At 40.9% G+C, this 24,534-nt stretch overlaps 1 protein-coding gene across 1 annotated transcript in view; it reads right to left on the reverse strand.

Annotated features, from left to right (window-relative positions):
- The window catches only part of ARHGEF26 (Rho guanine nucleotide exchange factor 26), a 78,790-nt gene that overhangs the window by 23,809 nt on the left and 30,447 nt on the right, over window positions 1-24,534 (reverse strand). The window contains exons 7-9 of the mRNA XM_063132086.1: window positions 7,270-7,422; window positions 4,281-4,410; window positions 1,952-2,026 (exon numbers count right to left, since the gene is read on the reverse strand). Of these exons, the coding sequence (XP_062988156.1) occupies window positions 1,952-2,026; window positions 4,281-4,410; window positions 7,270-7,422 (358 nt within the window). The remainder of the gene's footprint in view (window positions 1-1,951; window positions 2,027-4,280; window positions 4,411-7,269; window positions 7,423-24,534) is intronic.

Here is a 24,534-nt window from a genome sequence, read left to right on the forward strand (position 1 = left end):
TTCTCCTTACCTCCCCCAAATTCTCAGTTACCAATGAACTTCTACAGCAGAAAGGTCTGATCAGCAGCTGGTGATTTCTGTAAAGTTGAAACCAGCCCTTCTTTCCTTCAAGGAGAATCCAGGGGAGGAGAGGAGGAGAAAGAGGTTTACTTGGAACTGAAATCTACCTGAAATTCAGCCAGGCGCATCTGGATGATGCCCACAGATATATGCTCCTGAAGCGTCTGTTTCTACACCTGAGCCTGGCGTACATGGTATTTTGGGGGGATATTGGTGTGCTGGAAATTGGTGGGAGTGTGTATGGGGACAGTGTGTATGGGGGTTTACTCTGCCACCATTGGGAACTGCCTGTTGTGGGGTGGATATGAAAAGGAGGACAGGGCTCCTGTATCTTTAACAATTGCATAGAAAAGGGAATTTCAGCAGGTGTCATTTGTATATATGGAGAACCTGGTGAAATTCCCTCTTCATCCCAACAGTTAAAGCTGCAGGAGCTATACTAGAGTGACCAGGTTTAAAAGAGGGCAGGGCACCTGCAGCTTTAACTGTTGTGATGAAGAGGAAATTTCCCCAGGTTCTCCATATATACAAATGACACCTGCTGAAATTTCCTTTTCAATACAACTGTTAAAGATACAGGAGCCCTGTCCTCTTTTTCATATGGTCACCCAAGGGGTGGAGGAACAGCTGGGGGGGGCTGCAGGTTGGGGGGGGGCATGATTTAAAGCATGGGTGCTGCTGCTTGGCTTTTGGCTTTCCAAGGTGTCCCCAGGTGCTTGTGCCTGGGAACGCTGAGCACTCAGGTTCACTGTGCTGATAGCAGTGACATGGCATGGCAACATCTTTGTTTTCCCTGCACTTCTCCTATTGTGTCCTTTGGGCAGGGATGGAAATCAAGGCTCTCGGCTGCAGCATCATATGTTGCTAGTCAGATTTCAACCATGGAGATCTCAAGCTCTAGAAGGAGCGACAGCAAAGTTTTTGGGCGCTCTTGCTGTGGAGCTCTATAGCAGTACTCTGTAACCACAGGGGCTTGACAGATGACATGGGAAGCCAAAGTTGAGGCTGCTAACCCTACATGCTTAGGTAGCCACAATGGTTGGGAAAAACGCCCCTCACGCTAAACCATCATATTTAACTCAAAATGCCTAAAAAATCATGGCTTAGCATGATGTCTGAACAGGGTCAGAATCTTAATTAAAACTTCACATAAAAACAAATAGATTAATAGACAATAAAAACACAACAGTGAAGAAATTAAGCAGCACCAACCACTTTAAAGCCCCTTTATTATTCCCTGCGGTTTCCTATATACAATCCTGTCTTCGCCTAGGGTGACCATATGGAAAGGAGGACAGGGCTCCTGTATCTTTAGCAGTTGTATAGAAAAGGGAATTTCAGCAGGTGCCGTTTGTATGCATGTAGCATACGAATGGTGAAATTTCCTCTTCATTGCAACTGTTAAACTGTTAAAGCTGCAGGAGCCCTGCCCTCGTGACCAGATACAAAAATAAATTTCTTGAACAGAAAATAAATTGTAACAAAACAATTTCTGGAGGATACGCCATCAACCTTCTTCTTCAAACCTCACTTTATCTTGGGACATGCAAGAGTCTCAATTATCAGGTTAAGTAAATTCCAGAAGAACTCAGGACATTTCACATTACAACAATGGTATACTGATGGCAGTTCAAGCAATATTTTAATTCAAAATAAATCTATGTAATAACGCTTTACACAAACAATCTGTTGTTCTCCATTTTCTGCTTTGTATAAGTAATATATAAAAAATCAGTATAGAGTTGCCACATGCAATTTTGGTAGATATATATGTGGAGTTCGACCAATCTTAATTTCAAGTAAGTGTACAATATAGGGTTACAGACAAAGCTTCCAAAGTTACATAAAGATTTTTGCCAACCCCATTCTAAACAGAGCCATCTAAACATACCTTGCTTACTTCTTTTAAAGCTCGTTTGCAAATTTCGTATTTTGGTGAATCTTTAGGCGTTTTCTGGCAAATAGTCTGAAACAAAGAGTCAGCCTATTTAGAGATATTTAGAGATTTTTATTAGCTGATTGAATAGGACCATAAATACGGCCTTTAATATTTGCAAACCTGAAATACATCATGAATCTGCAACATCAAGAATCTGCAATTATGAGGAACTTTCAGAGCACCAAAAAGCATATCCTGAAATATGTTATTTCCTTACGAAAAGGACTACACATCTCAATGATAATCCTTATATATTTGGTGCCAGTTTAGATGGGAGGGAGGGATTATCATTTTGCCTCTAAGGAGGAGTCCCTGGGCAGAATCCAACAGCGTAATTCCGCAAACTCAGAAAATGCTAGCGGAGCTCCACTTAATCTTTGCAATGTGCAAGTAATTGCCCAATTATGACAGAATGCAAGCAGCTGCACAGTGGGTTGCACAAGAATATGCACTACCACTTGCACAACTGCACTTGTGCAAATGTATCTTTAGCTGGATTCTCGTCTTGCGCATAGGTTGGAACGTAGTTTCTGCTAGTGCAATGTCATTTATGCAAACGGAATGACACAGCTAGATACTGCTCACTGAAACTCATTTTCAGTTTTATCCTCTTTTCTATTTCCAGCTAGAAGTGCACCCTGCCCAGGTTCAGTTCTAACAAGAAACCGATCCTAAAGATTTCATTAGGTGTGAGAGCTTCTTTGATACTTATATCAAACAGAAGATGCAATTTAAAAAAATTATCTTTTAGACGAGCACCATAAAAATAAAGAGAGTCTGATCATTAAAACAACATTTTGTAGACTTATAAGAACAAAACTGCACCAAAACAAACATCCTGCACTGATATGTTTCTAATGACGATGGGAGCATAGTATGTTGTTTTTGTAAGAAAAGCCAAAACACTATAAAACTCTTCCATGGTAATATGTTGTTTTTACAGTCTGAATGTAATAAAGAGAATCATTATTCCTGAATTGCTGGCCCAGAGACATGATCAAAATTAATTACAACAAAAAGGTCTTAATGAATAACAGAGCTCTTTACAAAGCTATGGTGGCAAAAGATACAGTTCCATCTCCCAGGAAACTCACTAGCTGGTCCTGAGCAACTCAGACACTCTCAGTTTAGATTTGTTCTTGTTGTTTATTAATTTATTTTTTGTTAAATAATTTTGTTAAGCTGAAGCATTAATTATAATTGGGTTTTAACATAAAAAATAAACTTTGTGAAACACTGGGTCAGTTCAGACAACACGTTAGTCAACGCAGTGTGAAAACTCCATTCAACAGCTGAGTTTCTAGGGGGTACTCCCCACACAACCATTGTGTGACTGTGGGCTACCATGGAGTTGAGCAAAACCCATTGCGATGTTTGATTGACAGTTCCTCCACCCTATCTCCTCCCCTGCTCCTCCCGATGGTATCCCATCAGCCATTGCTGCAAAAAAAAAATCCTTTTGCTACTCTTGCCAGGGAACTCTGTAGCCAGTGGGAGAAGTCAACTCAATGCAATGGAAAACTCCATGGAGCCCAACACACAAGACAATGGTTGTGCAGGAACTCTCCTCTGCACAGCGTGGGTATTCAGCATGGAGTGTTTTCCCAAAAAAATTCCACTGTTGCGTTGAGTTTTCTCACCAGACAACACATTTCTCAACGGTGGTGTAAAAACTCCACTGTGGAGTTCTAAAACCACTGTTGGGAAACGTGTTGTCTGAACTGAGCCACTTTGACAGAAAACAGAAATGGAGAATCTTTTTTTCTGTCAAGAGACACATTGCCTTGGGGGGTCTTCTCTCACGGGTCACATGCTCACTCACTCTTTCTCTCTCTCTCTCTCCCACTGACACCCGTATTTTTCATTCTCTCTGACACCCCCTTCTGTTTCACTTCCTTCAGCAATAACAAACCTGAGCAAGCAGCCATGGGATACAACAGCTTTCCCCAACCTGGTGCCCTTCAGAAGTGTTGGAACTGCAACTCCCTTCATTCCCAGCCATATGGTACTGGTCACTGGGGAAGGCTGGGCTACAACAATTTAAACCTTTCCAAATTATAGCATGCACAGTGCAAAGTATACTAATGCCAAAATGCCATAATACTGTAGTAAGGAAACATTTTTTTTACAGCGAGGTAGTTCATATGGACCATGGCCAACCCAGAAGAAAAAGTCAGCTGAAGTGATGATTGCAACCAAAGGAAAAATTCTAAAACCATTCCTACATATTTAAACTCTCACATAAATATGAGACAAAGAGTTAAATATATGCTGTTCTTACATCCATCAGCAGTGGAAGCCGTGTAACCCTTTGCATTGGGAGAATGAGGAAAGAAATCATAGGTAGGTTTCTGCACTCTTCTTGGGATTCAATCCGTGACAGTACCTCCTTGAAGGTCGGATTGGTAGCTCTAATTAACAAACAAACAAACAAAACCCCAATAATAATAATTTTAATAATTGTAATAATAAATAATAATGATTTCATAAATTTAAAAACAGCATTAATGTAGACATTAATTATAGATTTAATAGAGTGCATTTTTGTTAGAAACATATTCGGTTCGCCAATCATATCTCAGCTTAATAAACTGAAATAAATAAATAAATTTATTTATAAATAAATAAATTTATATAAATAAATAATAATAATAATAATAATAATAACTGAGATATGAATGAGCCTTTTGCTTGCGCTCCTTCACACATGTAAGAAAACAAGCCAGGAAGTCTTCTATCAAGTTGGCTTAATATCCTGACTTATTCTGTAGCTGTTAACTATGATTTCCTACTTCAGGCAAAACCATAGTAAATGGAAGACTTTCTGGCTTCTTTGCTCCCGCCACAAAGGATTGAACATATCTTGTCTTTTTAAGACAATATATGATTGTCCTAACATGGTCATTGTGAAGTTACAGCCACTGCCTCTCTTGCCTCGTTTATCCATCAGTCTGCTCATCCACCACTCTTCTCTTGCCTACTATGGGGCAAATTAGAGTTCTAATGCCCACTAGATCCTAAGGAGGAGAGAGGGAAGGCAAGGACAAGTATGAACGTAAGAAGAGCCATGCTGGATCAGACCAAGGGTCTATTTAGTCCTGTACTCTCTTCACACAGGCCTCAGCTAGACCTACCTGTTATTGCGCGACGGAGGGGTGAAGATCTCGTGATGTTTTTATCGCAAGATCCCCCCTCTATTTACATGCAGCGTGCGACTGCCTCAGAAGGAGAGGAAGTCGTGCCCACCTTTTTGTTTTTTTTTAAGAAACAGAAGATGTTTCTTGTGTGCAAAAGGTAAGGTTTGTTTTTTCTTTAAAAAATAATATTCCCCGCTTCCCCCCCACCTCCGATGGGCGCAGAGCTCCTGAAGAGCTCTGCGCCCCGTGCACGGGGTCCGGCTCCTCATGAGAAACCGGAACAAACCACGACACCCATACACACATTCAGTGGTCTCGGGCTCACCCCGAGACTGTGGAAAAGGTGGGCCTAAAGTGTAGAGCGAGATGCCAGGGCAAGGGAGGGATCATCCCTCCTTGATCCCGGGAACCCCTGTGCATCATGTGAACGCACAGGGACGGTCCCAGGGATCGCCCCGGGATTTCGCCCTGTCTAGCTAAGGCCACAGTGGCCAACCAGCTCTCAACCAGGAACCCACAAGCAGGACACGGGTGCAACAGCATCCTCCCTGCCTGTGTTCCCCAGCAACTGGCATACATAAGCTTACTACCTCGGATACTTGAGGTAGCACATAGCCATCAGGACAAGTAACCACTGATAGCCTTCTCCTCCAGGTATTTATCCAACCCCCTTTTAAAGCCATCAAAATTGGTGGCCATCAATACATCCTGTGGTACTGAATTCCACAGTTTAACTATGCATCCTGTGAAGAAGTATTTCTTTTTCTCTGAGCTGAATCTCCCACCAATCAGCTTCATGGGAAGACAACAGGTTCTAGTATTATGAGAGAGGGAGAAAAATGTCTCCCTATACACATTCTCCACACCGTGCATGATTTTGTATACCTCTATCATGTCTCCCCTTGGCCTCCTTTTTTCCAAGCCAAACAATCCACCCACTTGATAATTTTAGTTGCTCTTTTCTGCACTTTTTCCAGCTCTGTAATATCTTTTTTTTTTTTTTTAGGTGTAGTGACCAGAATTGTACACAGTATTCTAAGTGCAGTCACACCATAGATTTGTATAAAGGCAGTATGATCCTGGCAGTTTTATTCTCAATTCCTTTTCTAATTAGGCCTAACATGGAGTTTGCCCTCTTTACAGTTACTGCACATGCATTTGACATTTTCATTGAGTTGTCCACCACAATGCCAAGGTCTATTTCTTGGTCAATCACTGCTAGCTCTGATCTCATCAAGTTATACTTGAAGTTGGGATTATTATTATTTTTTTGCCTCAATCTGCATCACTTTGCACTCGCTTACATTGAACTGTATTTGCCATTTGGATGCCCATTCTCACAGCCCCTTTTTGTATTAATCACCTTAAGTAATTTAGTGTCATCAGCAAACTTGGCCACTTCACTGCTCACTCCTAATTCCAGATCATTTATGAACAGTAAAAGAATGGGGTGGGAGATACAGCAGCTGCAATCTTACTCAATGCCTCAGAGCATTTAAAATAAACAGGTGCTATCTGCCAATGAGAAACTCATGACTGTATGTAACCATTCGCTCAAACATCCACTAATAGCTCTTCTCCAATTGTCTTCCTTAATGGAAGATATGTTCTGTATCTACACAGGAGAGGGCTTTTTCTGTGGTGACACCGCAACTTTGGAACACCTTCTCAAAAAAAAGTATGTCTGGCACCAAAAGTACCATCATTTCAGCACCACATTTAGATTTGATATTTGCCAAGGCATTTTAACTGGTAATTTTGCCTCTGCTTGCTTTGTAGTTTTATCTGCCTCTGTTTGTTTGTTTTTAAAATTGTTACTGATGTTTATTGTCCTATATTTATATTGGCATGATTCATTTTATTCATATGTAGTACCTCATCCTGAAATCCATTTGGATGAAGAGCAGTTTAGAGAAACATTAATTAAATAAAATGGGGGGGGGAACAATCCCAGAAGACATCAATTGAGCAGAATTAAGATCTAACTCCACATCTCTCAGTCAGTTTGGTTCAATTAAGCATGATTTTAATAATTAGTTGTATAAATAAGAACTCATCCATTTCTGTTGCTGGCACTTCCAATAGTGTTAAAATGGTTTTGTTAAATTATAAATAGTAGTTTCCATTACTTACAGTAGTTTCTGGAGTGTTCGCTGCTGGTAGACTTCGTTGGTACAATATTTCACATACGGGTCAAAGGTTGATGTAGTATGCTTTTCTACAATATCACTGATGTCTTCTATTAAGATGTTATTCTGATGCCTTGCTTCAAGCTCTTTAAAGAACCTGAAGTGGAAGAGAACAAATTAACAAAACATATTCATCACGGGCTGTTATCTGAAAGGCTAAGAGGTCTTCAATTGACTTTACAACCAAATAATTATAAGCCACTGTACAGCAAGTACTTGAAGAGTCTATGAACTTCTTGCCAAAGAAGAACCTTGACCTGCCTCTTTGTCTGAAAACTGTACCCATGCTTTTATTGACAGTAAAAATTGTGCTTCAGATTTATCTGTGTGGATAGAAGATGACTGATCGACCTACCACAAAACGAATTGCATTCAGGAGGTAAAGTAACATGTTTCACTGACTACCTAACAAAGAGCAGAAACAAATTGAATCTCAAAGTATGCCTTCATTTCTGAACAAATGAAAACCTCAACTGAATGGGGCCCATTTGTTCCATTTGGGGTAGGTGTTTAGCTGTCTTTGGTGGCAGCAGAAGTTAAATGCAGTGTCTGGTCCTAGCAGCTGCAATCTCCTAACTTCAGCTATGCCCTAGGAGTTAAGTTGTTTCCAGACATTCCAGCAAAACAATGCTTATTGCCACTAAAAAAAAAAAAGTGCCACAAAAAAACCTGTGGTGGTGGGCCGGCGGCACTGGGTTGGCTGATGGTGGCCACCAGGAGGAGCCACTAAAATCTGTTCTATCAGCGCCCCCACAAACAATAGCAAAAATGATGACTGAAGATGAACACAAGTAACAAAACTAATGCACTGTCAGCAAATGAATTCCAAGACTAATATGATTTTAATGAATTAGAATCAAACTAAGTTAGATTTTTTTAATGATGAAAATGAGTGGGAAATGGATATACTGAAACAGAAAAACTTGCACAACCTCACTTGAAACAACTCATGCCCAGATCATACATATTACCATTAAAAACTGAAGTGCTAATATATTAAAGATTTGTATGATAAACAAAACTACAAGAAGATACTGCTAGTTTTCTGCAAAATGGTGCACCCCTTGCCTGAAAATAAGTCTTCAGAAAAGGTAAACATCAGACAGAAACTTTAATAAAAGTGTTCCACTAAAATGTAGTTATTCTTAGTGCTTCTCTGAAGAACTGTGGCCTTAGCTAGACCTAAGGTTTATCCCGGGGTCATCCCAGGGTCGTCCCTCCCTGCTCCCGGGATCCCCTGTGTGTCATTTACATGAACAGGGATGACCCTGGGACGATCCCGGGATAAACCTTAGGTCTAGCTAAGGCCATAGCGGGCTGGTTCACAGGTAATGCTAAACCATGATTGGTTCACATGTAATGTTAAACCATAATGCTAAACTTACATGACCTGGAATGATGCTGAGTGAAGCCTTGGGCTTGTGCACTCCACATCCTCCTCCCTTGCACCTGGGAGAAGAACTCCTACAATATTGAGATTCACTAACTACAAATCCTGGTTTGTAGTTAAATACAATGCAGAAATCATGGTTTGAAATAAGTTCTCTGGTTAATTCAACAAGCCAGTATCATAAACCCTTGATTTCAAATTGGCTTGCTTATAAATTGACCAGAGTTTATTTTAAACCACAATCTGTTTTGTACGTAACATGCCAGGATTTATGGAAATTTAAAATATGGAAGTATATCTCCTGGTTACAAGTGTGCACATAACACTAAACCATGCTTGGCATTACATATGAATTAACCCACTGTGTTTAATTATTTTTCACTATTTCCTATTTCTGGAAAATATACTGCTAATGCAATGAAAGGCTCAATTTGCTGCATCACTCCACTGTAATATTTTAACCATTCAGTGATATCCCTTGTATTATTGAAATAAGGAGAAAGCAGCTAAATACAACTTGTGGTACACCAAAGGAATTTGTTACCTACCAGAGACTTGGTAACAATAACCTTGGTAACAATAACCTTGCTTTAGCCGTCCAGGACTGCAAACACAAATAGATTGTCAAGCATCCATAGGCTGGTGGATTACATTTCTTTTATTTATGTAATAATTTGATTTATATCCTGCTTTTTTACCAAGAAAGGCAGGATATAAATCAATGTGGCTTGGTGTTGTTGTTGTTTTCAGGTGAACCTTAAACATACCAAGGTATTAGAAATTCCAAAAGAAGACTGCTCTTTTCAGTTCTATAGTGATGTGTCATTTCCTCTGCCATGGTAGAATGGACTTATCTTTGCCAACGACACCAAATTATTTAAGGTTGTTATTTTATTTTATTTATTTATTTATTACATTTTTATACCGCCCAATAGCCGAAGCTCTCTGGGCGGTTCACAAAAATTAAAACTCAAAGGGATTGTGAAGAACTCCAGAGGGATCTCTGCAAGCTGGGAGGGTGGGCATCCAAATGGCAGATGCGGTTCAATGTAAGCAAATGTAAGGTGATGCACGTTGGGGCAAAAAACCCACCCAACTTCAAGTATAACCTAATGGGATCTGAGCTGGGGGTGACCGAACAAGAAAGAGGTCTTGGGATTGTGGTGGACAGCTCGATGAAAATGTCCACCCAGTGTGTGGCTGCTGTAAATTAGGCAAACTCTATGTTAGGCATTATAAGAAAAGGAACTGAGAATAAAACGGCCAGTATCATACTGCCCTTATACAAATCTATGGTGTGACCACACTTAGAATACTGTGTACAGTTCTGGTCACCACACCTAAAAAAAGATATAGAGCTGGAAAAAGTGCAGAAAAGGGCAACTAAAATGATTAAGGGGCTGGAGCATCTCCCCTATGAGGGAAGGTTACATCAACTGGGATTGTTTAGCATGGAAAAAAGGAGCTAAAAAGAGACATGATAGAGGTGTACAAAATTATGCATGGTATGGAGAATGTGGATAGGGAGACATTTTTCTCCCTCTCTCAAAATACTAGAACCTGGGGTCATCCCATGGAGCTGACTGGTGGGAGAACTGGGACATATAAAAGGAAGTACTTCTTCACACAGTGCATAGTTAAATAATGGAACTCACTGCCACAAGATGTAGTGATGGCCACCAATCTGGATGGCTTCAAAAGGGGGTTGGATAAATTCCTGGAGGCGGAGGCTATCAATGGCTACTAGCCCTGATAGTTGTGTGCTATCTCCAGTATTTGAGGCAGTAAGCCTGTTTGCACCAGTTGCTGGGGAACATGGGTGGGAGGGTGCTGTTGCACCATGTCCTGCCTTGTTGGTCCTTGGCTGATGGCTGGTTGGCCACTGTGTGAACAGAGTGCTGGACTAGATGGACCCTTGGTTTGATCCAGCATGACACTTCTTATGTTCTTAAGCTGCTTGAGTAACAAAGGTTCAAAGCTGTCGTTTAAAAGAGAGCAGTTGTGCAGCAGTTCTTGTTAACCCAACTCCTGCCCTCAGTCTTACAACCTGCCCAGAGTTCCTACACACACACCCTCCCAGAAAGCAAACTGTTCTACACCCAGTTTCTGGATGTAGGATGCATTTGCTGAATCGAAGCACGTTACTGGAAGTTTTCAGCTATCCTCTGGCAACTACCGTCTTGGCAAAAACTTGCTAACACTGAAAAATAAATTAGTTTTTTTTTCCTTCTGGAAAAGCCAGAACTATTGCACTACTTCTCTTTTTACACTGTAAATTATACAGTGTAATATACACTGTAAATCATTTTACACTGTAAATATCTGCTGGGTATTAAATTATGTGATGCCTTCAGGGAATTATGTAATGGTTTCTGGTCTGTATTTACATAATTTTATGGAGCTCTATTTTAGAAAATATTTGTCTGGTGCTATTACGGCAATGTTAATCCTGATATTTTACATTATTTTAATGTTATTTTAATAATTTGAAATTTTGTTTTGTTGTATTTTGTTATTGTATATGTAAGCTACCTTGTATGGGTATATACTCTGAAAATCTGCAGCAGTGGAGGGCGGGGAAACTATTACATTAAAAAATAGTAAGTCTGTAATATGTAGAGATTAGGAGAGAATTTTAACAATTTGCTGTTAAAATTGTTTTGTGCAGACAGACACTGGCAATATATATAAAGCCACACATTCAGAGTTTAACACTGAGGATTCATATAGTTCTTCCTAACAATATCAGCTGTTTGGTTGAGGATTAGATTTTGTAATAATCCTCACGGAATGCTGACTTTAAAACTGGTTCCAAAGCCCCTTTAATGAATTTATATATTAGTAATGTCTGTGTTTAATGGGGATCTAAATGCAAGTGCTAAATGCATTTCAGTGTTAGTAACCTCTGAACTAATCCTGGTGGGTTCCAGCAATCACTCTGACACATAGGTAGAAACAACAGGTGATTTACGGGATGGGTAAAACTGGGAAGGGTTTCAGGCACTTAGAGGGTGTAACAAACAAAAGAAATGGAACCACAGTATAGTAGGCCTATATAGCTTATTTATTTATTCATTTATTTATTTGACTTGTACCTTACCTTCTTACCAAGAAAAAAGAGATTCAAGACAGCTTATAATCACAAATAAAACTAGATTAAAACAATAAACCCATTACAACACAATTTAAAAATACAACAATTAAAGAATAAAAACAGCATCCAACCCAACAGACCTGCTTACATGGCAAAGGCATGCTTGAATAAAAAGGTATTTTGCCTGCTAGCAGGACCTAATCTACACCAACCAGGATATTGCACTATGAAAGCAGTATGAAAGTGGTATATAAAAGGCAGGAGCCACACTAAGCAGGATACAGCACTATGAAAGCAATATATAGTATGTGTCATGGGCCCCAACAGCTGTCAGTACCGCTATAAAGCAGTAGTGTGGCTCCTGCTTCTTATATACAGTTTTCATACCGTTTTCATAGTGCAATATCCTGGTTGGTGTAGATTAGGCCCAGGACAACAGAGAGGGAACAAATCTAGCCTCTCTTGGTAGGATGTTCCACAGTCTGGGAGCAGCCACCGAAAAGACCCTGTTTCACCAGCAAATGCGCTTCTGAGGGTGGAGAAGTCCTTAAGATCGTATGGGAAAAGGCAGTCTTTCAGGAGGCCTCGTCCCAAGCTGCATGGGGCTTTAGAAGTCAGAACCAGCACTTGGAATTCTGCCCATTAGGAATACTGAATTCTGGACACTAGACCTTTCTGTTTCAGGGCTTTCCCCCAACAGTCTAAAGTTCAGTTTTGTTCCAAACTGCCAAAGAGGATCTTCTTCTTTGCCCCTGACTTCCCACTGCTGCATCACTAGTCACAGACATGCTCACTGGCTGTAGTCTTTTCTCTTTGGCCCAATTCACACGTAACATTAATCTACAATTTGCTGCAGTGTGTGCCAAGAGTGTTCCAGTGGCTGGAGGTTTCTACATGATGTTTGAACCTAGACACAATAGGGTAATCACGGGTTAAACAACCCACAGTTAACCTACAATTAAACAACCCACAATTTGCCACCATTACATGTGAACAGGCCCTCTGTGTTAAAGATGGAACCATTTTAGTGGTGTTTGCTTTTTTGTTTCAGCCAGTTTTAAAATGTTGGGCTAAAAAAATGCCCCATAATACAGATGCACCAAATTAAGTGTACTTTTCTTTAACCACACATATGACTTTGTTCTGGGGACAGTTTACTACCGCAGACAACACCTGAAGGCAGCTTGGGGAAATAAAATTCCAAAAAAACATTTATGCCCATTCTTTGGTTTTATTCCATGAAGGTTTACTACCCACTAATATTTGGACATTGAAATGACTTTCAAATAAACAACATTATGTAATGTTATTATATTTCACTTAATCCAAGTGAGATTTTACTTGGTGTTATGCTCAATTTATGAGTGCTCAATGACCGCAAGGTGTTATTTTTAAAAAGGGGGGGAATAAAACATGAAAAAGATATCAAGTAGCTACTAACTTCTCCACCTTGAAGAAAGCAGGGCTTGAAATTCCCAACACTCAACTGTACACATTTTACACAGTATGAACATGAAAAAAGCAAGAGGTTTTCTGAACTTTGTTCCCAATAGTAGGCCACTGGAGGTGGAGCTGGTTTCCATAACAACCTTCTCTTTGCCACGTGACAAAAGCTTTTATTTTGTGTCACGTGCTCATATTCCAAACCTAATCCTTGCTGAAAGCACCTCAATACAACATAAAGACCTTTTTCAGTACACCTTTGTACACTCCTTGAATCATTTTCAAGGGAGGTTCAACATTGCAAGCCAGAAACATTAGTAAACAACTGAAATGGCAAGTTTTAAATTCTTTGCCCTCAGGAAGGCCAGATATTTTCTTTCACATGCTGTTAATTTCACATAAACGTACACACCAGCAAAATGTGATACATCTTAAGTATTGTCATGCCTTAAAATGAATAATGTATTCTAAAATGTATATTCAAAAGCACTGCTAATACTTACCATGTGGAATGAAGCATGAATAGATAACTTATTAAGTCTTTTCTGAAACTGCTGAAATATTTAACAGGGAAATAGTTACAAATCTGAACCGGACCCAAAGGAATGCCACCAGGGAAAAGATTACCTGAAGTCTGTGGCAATTTTAAATTGCCTCCACAAAGTGATTCTGTGTATGCATTTTCTCCCAACACACTTTGACTTGGGAACACATAGTACTTCAATAAAAGCTAGTGATTTAATAAAACTTCCCAGGCCAAACCTGTCATTTCTAACAGATGAAAAGAAAATATCAACTATTCTGAAAGGCACAAATACAGAATTCATGCACCAGAATTGGCTTGTCTATACATACTGTTAAATGTATTCCTACTTGTGCTTGAAACACAAACTTCATGATTTTCTACACATCTGTTGTTCTTTTTTTACAGGGATCTATGGTAGATCCAGGACTAAAGTAGACATCATGAACTATTTAAAACACAGTGCCACGCTGCCACAATCTAATAAACACTGGCAGATTGCCAGCTTTGGAGACTTCCCAAAGAAACTCATGTAACCCATTTCGTGCATTTAGAAATTTCTTTTTGCCACTACAAGGGCCCAGAATACACACACACAAACAATATTTCTGTGGGCAGAAAGATATAACGTTGTGACAAATACTGATGAATAGCAAAATAGCAACAGTCCCGCTAGCTGAGAGGGATCACTGCATGCTCTCTGAACCACAGAGTCACGACTCCAGCCCTGTATCTACAGACACAGCCTGGATTCAGACCCATACCTCACTGCACCTTTTTGCCAATTATGCTCGCGGCAGCATGCATACCTGTCATATCCTAGCTACAGCACTAAAGCTTGTTTTGTTTAAGGTATACAGTTAGAAAGAGCACACCGCTTTAATTCCAAAGTAAACTTCTGTCACCCTCCTGCCCACAAGGAGATATTGCTCACTGGGATTGACATTCCCAAAAAGTTTTGGCAATGTGTAGCAGTGCCAAGTTTAAAGCTAAAGTGCACCTAGCTAAAAGTTAATATATTACTAAGATGATTTTGCAAGAGAGTTTTTGACCCCAACACAAGCAGTATCTCAACACAGAGACAACTCACGTAAGAGAAAACATACAATAAGATAGAACATTTTTAGATAATCTACAAGGGTGCCTTGTCAATGACTCTATCGGTATAGTTTCACTGAAGTTAAAACTAGGACTGAGACAAAGGGGGTTAGATGATTTTGTGACTATTTTCATCAGAATCAAAAAATGACCCACCATTATGTGTGTGTGTGTGTGTGTGTGTTTTGAGATTACTACAAAAGGGGATTAAAAAGTTTACCTAACCAGGCAGCACTGCCCTCTGAATTGACTACAACTAGGTGGAAACAGGTAAACAGTATAACAAATCCAGTTCTACTAGATGTTAAAAAATGGAACTACACATGTTTACCATTGTAGTATACTTTTGTAACATTTAATCCTCCACTCAGCCTTAATCTGATGACACAGCTATTTGAATGCATGCACTTTGTAGCCAGAGAACCTTTTTAAATGTGTGTGTGTGTGTGTGTGTAGGTTTAGTTTGGCAGGTTTTCCCCATCACTCCTCCAATCAAAGAACAGTAGATTGAGATTTTCCAAGTTTGCCAAAGTTAACAACTGTCAGAAATAACAGCTGCTCTCGGACATCAGAATAGGCCATGATGGTTTAATAAGTTACACATAGTAGCTCGTTTTTGAAATAGTCCATGATCGCCCGCCACACGAATGGCTAATAAGCTGCAGCCCTCCCGCCTGAGCAGTGGTGCTGGTTTCCCCCTTGCAATCTCTATCTCCATGCTCCTACAGGGAGCTGGGAAAGCACCATATTTCTTCTGTGAAAGTGAGGGTGCCAGGCATAGGGTGAGGTGGGAAGGGGTGCCCGCACCCACTTCAACCACCATCCATGCCTGGCACCCTTGCTTTCTCAGAAGAAACAGGGTACAACTCAGAAGAAATGGGGTGGGAGTGTGGGGGTCTTAAAGACCCCCACACACACACCCTGATTTTCCAGAAGGGGCACCTTTACATCCCTAATGCAAGTCAGTGATCACCTCCACTTATTTGTATTTGCAAGACCTCCAAAATTACAGAGATAATAGAAAAGGTAAAATTACATTTCAGAAATATTTCCTCATTTTTGAGTGAACTACTGTCTTTTCACTATGCAGCATACAAGTACAGTTACAGACTTTTCAAGCTTGCAACCTAACCCTATCAAAGAATGCTTAGATCTGTCAGGGATGGGTATGTCAATCTCAGAGCCTTCTGGAAAGACCGACAACAAACCTTTTTCAAAGTCATCTTACCGTTTCCATTAATTGATATATCAATCAGAAGTTTGCACCCTAGAAATGTACACACATAAGTCCTAAACAACTAAAGTTGGCTGTGACTTAAGGCAGCTTGTTCTCAGAAATAGCAGGAGATAGTAAACCTATGTCAAACTAAATATCTTCAACGTGGTATCCATGGGTGAACATGCACCAACCCAGACCCACCCGCCCCCAAGTGTGCCTACCAGGCCCCTTGTGCTCTCCCTCCCTCATTACCACACTCACTGTTCTTGCCTCTTTATCTCTCAATCTGCCAAACTCAAGGGAAGCAAGCAGCAGAACTGCCTCCAGCTGAGAGATCTGCTTAGCTGAGGTGGGGGAGACAGCCAGAGAACGCTACTCTCTCATGCTTCCTGGATTTGTTCCTGCTTCAAGAGTGGAGGAAAGGAGGGCTCAGTTGGACTATTTCCTTCCACTACCATCGTTCCTTGACTTTGTACTGTCCCTTCAGCCAAGCAACTGAGGGCCAACTAAATGTTATTCAAATCATGCATAACAGAGCTGGGTGATTGGGATTATTTGTCTCAGTGTAAAATCACGCAGCCCGGATGCAGATCGAGACCATGGCGCTCTGAGAGAGGGGGGGATTTATGCTTTCTCCTGCTGTTTTCATCCTGAAATTCCATTACCCTTCCCCACACAAGGGGGTGAGGGGGTTAAAAAAAAGAAAGAAAAAAATCTCCATTGATTCCAAATGAGGTGGAATTATGGGATGAAAACGAAGGGGCAGGGAGGGGGAGGCTGAAATCTTCCTCTCCCAAAGCATCACAGTCCCAATCTGAAAAAGGGATGTGTGGCCCTTGTTTCTTGCTCAGAAGAGAGTTTTTGTGTTGTTGGGAGATTTCTGGCTCCAGTGAGGTTGAGAAAAGTCAGAATCTAGACAGGGGGTTCCTTTGCAGAGGGGGATTCTATCACCCGTAGCCTTATGTGGCACAGCCAAGACATGGATAAGTGTGAATAAGATTGCACTCTTAGTCATGACTAATGTTACCTGAGCCTGGGCCACAAAGATAGTATGTGCATCTGGCTGGCATGTGCATTGAACCAGTATCTCTCCCAGGAAAGGAAAGAAAAGGAACCTCTCGTGCAAGCACTTGAGTCATTGCTGACTCCTAGAGGGATGCCTGCTTTTGCTGGCGTTTTCTTGGCAGACTTTGTAGCGGGGTGGTTTGCCATTACCTTCCCCAGTCGCAGTTACCTTTCCCTCAGCTAGCTGGGTACTCATTTTACCGACCTCGGAAGGATGGAAGGCTGAGTCGACCTGAGCCGGCTGCCTGAGAACCAGCTTCCGCTGAGATCGAACTCAGGCCGTGGGGAGAGTTTTGGCTGCAGTAACCTCCGCTTGCCACTCTGCGCCACACGAGGCTTGCTGGAGGGGCTTTTAAAAGGCAAATATGAACCAAAAGTACCAAGCTGAAAGGGCACAGCAGGATCCTTCTGGATTGTAGCATTTGTTTGCGTTCAGACGTAATGCCAAACTATGGTTTGGTATGTGAAAAAGCCTCAGACTCTAACCTGCCCCCTCATCTCTCTGTTTCTGGAGTGGCTATAAGAAGGACATCAGACGCTTTCTTTTCCATTTTAAATTAACTATAACTCATTATGACAAACTAGAATAGTCTCAACTATGATTCACAGCAGGCATGGGGAATGTACAGCCCATGGGCCAAATACAGCATGCAGAGATATTTCATAACTTGCCAACTTCTTCCCCAGCCCACTCCTTCTATCTCCAGGCAGGGAAATGCCCTTATTTCTGATCAATAGCTGATCAGACATGAGAACCTTTTTCTTGCTCAGTGCTTAGAAATGCCCAGATAATGCACCCCCTCCTCTGCTAAGAAAGGAGACTGGGACCCAATTCCATAATTTAACTATGTGTTGGGTCAAAAAGTACTTCTTTTATCTGTCCTAAATCTGCCGCCATTCATTTTCATTGGTTCAACTATTACGAGAGAAAAGAAGAACTTTTAGTTATTCACTTTCTCCACACCATGCAGAATTGTACATCCCTTTATCATGCGCCTGCTTACTCACCACGTTTTTAAACTAAACAGACCCAAACACTGTAACCTTTCCTCATAAGGAAGCAGCTCGATCCCCTCGTTCATTTTGGTTGCCTGTTTTGCTTAGCATTATGTCCAAACCAAATAAACTTGGATAAACTACTCTGTGTAAAAATAAGAGGCAGAAAGGGGAGATTCTGTACATGTGCTTCAGAAAATTAAGCCAAACTTATTTCCACAGACTAGGTCAGATGGATCTGTTAAACACTGACATTTCAAAGCACTTTTAAAAACATTTTTTAAACGGAACAAAAACCTACCCTGGAAATAAAATGTTTTCATTTTAGTTCTAAGAAGGAGAATGCAGAGTTTAGTCTTTACTATAAGTTGTAGAAAAACAGTACTAAAGCCAGAAGACTTTTGTTAAAAAGTCAATATAAATTATAATTTTAGCCAGGTGTACTATTTCCCTGTGTTTCTCAGTTTCTTTTAAAGGAGTCAGAATTCCTTACAAAAATCTTTACCGACTTGTATTTCAGAAGTGAACATAATCAGCCTAGTTGATGTATTGAATATTCACAAAATAGGCTTTTGAAATGTAACATGGATAAACTCTAGCCCTATTCAGGCATTTCTTGTGTGTGTAACATAAACACATGAGGGAGGGAGAGAAATCCAGCCCTATCCCCCTCCTCATATATTTCTGTCATTCTCTACTCAAGAAGGGTGGATTTCTGAATAGAAAAACCACCTGTATTCATGGAGGCTTTTCTACACAATTCAGAATGCTGGAAAATCAGCTTTTAAAATCACACAGAGCGCCTCTACAGATGCAGGAGACTCTCCTCTTCAGAAAGATGCCCTCCACAAGTAGAGGAGGATGGAATCCTATGAAAGCATCACAATTTTAAAGACTTGAACAAATCCCTGTTCTTGCAAAGAAGCAGGTGTCTTATTTCCACAGCTGAGTGCCAGGATAGTTCAGAGATGGACTGATAAAGTACATGAGATAACTGTTCTGCTCAGCCAAGATACCAAATGAAATATAATCCTGCACAACAAGTTTCTACTAAGAGAAGGTAAACAGTAACTCAACTGATTAAGAGTTCTAGCATTAATCAATGCCCAAGGGCAAATATTATACCTGTTGCTGCAACAAGAGAACTTAATGTACTTATACACCATGTTATACCCTTTGTATGCCACCTCAGCAGTAAGACTAGAAGCTAGTTTCCGACAAGATAATTTCTATGTGAGTGGGTTTTCCCCTTTTTCTTTTGTAATGTTAAGTAATAGTCGGGCATCTGATTCCCCCAGATTTTGTCTGATATGGTAAAGCCAGTCTAGCAGTAGTGAGGGCCAGCACTCACATGAGGCAAAGTAAATCACCTGCTCAGGGAGCAGATCAGAAGAGGTGGATCACCCCTCCTGATCTGCAGAAAATGCCACAGTGGCCAGTAGGGCAGCCAGTAGGGCAGCCAGTAGGGCTCCTTGGACCCAAATCTCATTCTAAAGACTATCCCAGAACAAGAGATCAGGTTGGTTGAGATCTCCAGTTGAGGACACCTGCCCGAACTCTCAGTTTGGGAGAGGGCTCAGAGCAAGAGATTGGGTGGGTGGGGCCTCTGAAGAGGCCACTTGCCCAATCTCCCACTTTGAGGCCTCTCCCAGAGCAAGAGGTTAGGCAGTTGGAATTTCTGAAGAGCCTTTTCTGCCTAATCTCTTGCTCTGGGAAAGTCGCGCAGGCAACCTCCATGGCAACTTCACAATGCCTCAGTTTGATGAAAGAACCCTCCAACCACAACATTCGGGTCAGGGCTGCTTTCTGGAGAGGCTGCCCAATGTGATTTCTTGTTCTGGGGGCAATAATTGGGCACCTCAGAGGCAGCAACAGTAAGTGGGGGAGCAGCAGCGCATGTTCTCCCACCTCAGGCGGTGGAACATCTTGTGCCACTGCTATCAGTAACAAATACATCATAAGAAGCTGTTGATCATGGCTTTGTCTCTAAACTAACGTTAATATACCCTGTATTCCTTAAATTAATGTATTCCTTACAGTAATTATGCAAAGCATGAAAAAATTCCTCTTTTTGGAATCTACTTATGATCTGTTTTATTAGACGGCTATGAATTCAAGAAAGTATTTCTCTCACTCCGCATAAATATAATGCACACTTTATATGCTTTTTTAAATAAAAAAACTAAAAAGCATCAACCTCTAGATATTATCTGCAGTTTATAGCCCAATCACCGGACCGTTCTGTCAATGAATAAATAGTTACAATGAAGGAATGGTATCAACTCCTCCCATCATGTATAATTACATGAGTCATAAATGTGGAATCACTAAGATCTGGCAGGCAAAAAGATCTAGGCTCACGTACAAAATCAGCCATGAATTAATAGGTGGATGGTTCAGGGAAACTCCCTTCTAGTTTCAATTCCCCACCTGCAAAATTGAAGCAACAGAGTTCGTCTGAGGATAAGCAAAATATTGAAAGTGAAATACTCTGCGTACTGCAAGGTGCTATAGAAATTATAGATAAAATGTTAATACAATATCTGCATTCTAAGGATGTTAGAGGCCAGGGGTCATCAACCATTTGTGGCTAGTGGGCATATTTCAAATTTTGAGAGCATAATTAAACTAAACGTGGGTTTGGAGGTGTGTCAACCAGTTCTGGATGGGGTTATACTCCCCCTGAAAGATTGTGTTCGCAGCTTGGGGGTACTCATGGATCTGTTGCTCCAAATGACAACCCAGAAAGATGTGATGGCCAGGACTGCCTACTATCAGCTTTGGCTAATATGCCAGCTGAGCCCCTTCCTAGAGTTGGAAGACCTAAAGATGGTAGTGCATGCACTGGTAACTTCGAAGCTTGACTTCTGCAATGCGCTGTACATAGGGCTACCTTTATGCCTAGTCTGGAAACTTCAACTAGTGCAGAATATGGCAGCCAGGTTGGTCACTAATATGGTCTAGGGGTGACCATATTACACCAGCTTTAAAATCACTACACTGGCTGCCAATTAGTTTCTGGACAAAGTATAAAGTGTTGGTTCCTTTAAAGCCCTACATGGTTTGGGTCAAAGTTACCTGCGGAATCGCCTTCTCCTGTACAATCCGCCCCGTACACTCAGGTCCTCTAGGAAGAATTTACTTCAGTCAGCAAAAACTAGGCTGATGAGCATTACCCAGAGGACCTTCTCTTCTGCCGCTCCCAGACTGTGGAATGGCCTACCGGGAGAGATTCGTCAATTTAATAGTCTTCCGGAATTTAAGAAAGCCTTCAAGACTAATCTTTTCCAGAAGGCCTACCTATTTGAATTTTAAGATGCCTTTTAATAATGTATTAGTTTTATATTGTTTAATCAATTATATGTATTTTATGGTGCTTTATATTTGTGTTGTACCCCACCTCAATCTAGAGGGAGAGGTGGATAAGAAATAAATAAATATATTATTATTATGTAATTCACTACCACAAGATGTAGTGATGGCCACCAATTTGGATGGCTTTAAAAGGGGGTTGGATAAATTCCTGGAGGAGAAGACTATCAATGGCTAGTAGTCCTGATGGGTGTTTGCTACCGCCAGTATGACAGGCAGTAAGCCTATGTACACTAGTTCCTGGGGAACAAGGGTGGGAGGGTGCTGTTGAACTCATGTCCTGCTTGTGGGTTCCTGGTTGACAGCTGGCTGGCCACTGTGTGAGCAGAATTCTGGACTAGATGGACCCTTGGTCTTACTTTTCTTATGAGAGAGTACCATGGGCACTCTCACAAAATAGTTACCATGGTTGTCTTGGCCGGTCAAAAAACCACCTGTTTCGCAGAGGGCAAAATAGTGAGGCTCAAAGAAAAGTAACTTTTCGAAGAAACTAAATACAAGGCACAGGCAAAGTCTGAGCTACAAAATACAAAAACACTCTTTTGAACCCATCAGCTCTAATACACATTTTATAGAAGGCAAACTGATGAGCCCCAAATTCCTTGCCAAGAAACTGAGTGCAACTCTGGGTGGATTTTTAACTTCCAAAATGACAAATCTTATATTTGCCCCACAAAGCAAAGCAAAGCAAAGCAAAACCAAACACTAATTTCACAGAAAGCAAACTGGGGATGCTCAGAGAAAGAAATACAGAAAAAAACAGCATATCCACACACGTGCATAAAAGCAGCCAAAATGCACACACAAACAAACAAATCAGATACACATACAAACAAACACAACCCAGGCAAAACACACAAATGCCAGTGGAAGCTTCTGGCTCCCATTTGAATGGGGCTGTGATCCCATCCTGGATTTCAGTCAGAGCCAGCTAGAACTCTCAAGGAGTTATTCAAGATGCTGAACCCATTCCTCATCCTAGAACTGGGATGAGGAATCTGTAGCGCACGGGCCGCAAGAGGCCCTTAGTTTAATTTCATGAAGACCTCAGAGTAATTACATGTGGGTGGAGGGAGAGAAGGAGAGTAGAAAAGAAAAATGTGGTGGGGGATGATGGAAGTTGGACTCTGCATTCTGTAAGCAAGCAATTTAGACTGCTGTCAAAGAAAGGGAAGCCAAAATGGCCGTAGCAATGGAAGGGTGAGGAGAAGGCTTCTGTAAGTGATCAGTTCAGACCTCTGGCAAAGAGAGGAAAATGGGGAAGGGAGGAGGAGACAAAATGGATGGAGAGATGGGAGTAGCACAGAATAAGAGAGAACAATATGGCACAGAGAGAGGTGCAAACTGCTCACGATCAGCTTTGGACACTGACTGACTTCCCCTTCATAGGAAAAAGCTTTCCCAAACTTGGACTAGAATATAGAAAATCTAGGTTCAAATCCTCACATAGCATTGAATGGCCGTGAGTTTGTTACTCTTTTTCAGCAGAGCAGACATTACAGGGCTGTTCTGAGGACAAACACCACAGCTTGGATCATAAGTTCCCCTGAATAGAACTCTGCTCCCACAATGCCCCCACTGGAAGAAGGAGCAGGAGAGGATTTTTACCATTCCCCCTTCCCCATGCAACCACAGAAATCCACACCACAGAAATCTGCTCTGGAGGGTTGGGGGACCCTCCACAACAGCATGGGAAGATGGTGCAGGGGGATGCAGAGCAAAGGCGAAATCAGCAAAGATTGCTTTCCTCCCATCCACCCCTGATTCCAGAGTCCCTTCTGTGAACAGAAGGATCCCGTCCATTCACAGATGGGCAACTCAGAAGTAAGCCTCTTTGAGCCCCTTGAAGAAGAGATGGACTATATAATAAAACAGTGCTTAAAACATATGTATCCCAGAGTCTTTTGCTATTGTTTTAATAGAATACTTTCTTTAGTGATCTCTCTGCCGCTTTCAAAGATAAAGGAAGCCACAAATCTAAATAATAAACTAGGGAAGTAGTAAAACAGTGCTGGTCCAGAAGAAAAGAAAAACAAAAGCAAAGAAAGGGGAAATTAAGTATGCAGTTAAATAAGATAACAAAGCATGCTGAGCACACAGGGCAATCTGCCAGAGTAATATTGAGACAAATTACACCGCTCTAATTTTAGAGGAGAGTCATTTTTTTTAACATACTAAGCAGCAAGGTATACAACCCCAGAGCAACTGTCTATTATTTCATTAATACCATATAAGGTAGTAAGGCAACTCTGAAGTAAATGGCATAAGAATGAGCCTTCATTTTGTGTTTGCTTCGGAGAGGTTTAACCAACTTTGAAAACAGGGACATTAATTCAAACTAAGGAATATCAGATCTTTCTGATATTCCTTAGTTTGAAAAGATCTTTCTGGTTTCTCTACTGCTATTTCAAGGACTGAGAATTGTTAGGAAAAATGTAGCGGCCTCTCTTTCTAATATATTAAAGTAACTATTACGACCAAGTAAGGGAACAATCTTCAGAGCTATTGACTATATTTAGGTCTAAACAAAAGTTTCATACACCAGGTATGATAATACTTGATTGCTCTAAAATGCTGAGGGCTTTATACAACCAATTTCACAGTTAAATGTCCTTGCCACTCAAACATTTGACTAAAGAATATTTGACATATTAGTTTTTATATTCTTAGCATGAGTACAAATAACCAATATAAAACAGTAATAGAAATATAGGAGGGAAAGATATTGCTTCTATAAGTAATGATTCAATATGCTAACAGTGCAATCCTATGCATATTTACTCAAAACTAAGTTCCACTGTGGCCAACAGAGCTTACTACCCTAGTAAGTGACTAAATAGATTGTTCCAATATACCACCTCGTAAAACAAGAACCGCCCAGAGAGCTTCGGCTATTGGGCGGTATAAAAATGTAATAAATAAATAAATAAAGTAGTACAGTCCTGCAGTTCAGTCCAAATATCAGAAATGCATGGCAATTCGCGCGCACACACATAGACACACAGAGAG

The sequence above is a fragment of the Elgaria multicarinata genome, chromosome 8 (assembly GCF_023053635.1).
Source record: "Elgaria multicarinata webbii isolate HBS135686 ecotype San Diego chromosome 8, rElgMul1.1.pri, whole genome shotgun sequence".
Taxonomy (NCBI): domain Eukaryota; kingdom Metazoa; phylum Chordata; class Lepidosauria; order Squamata; family Anguidae; genus Elgaria; species Elgaria multicarinata.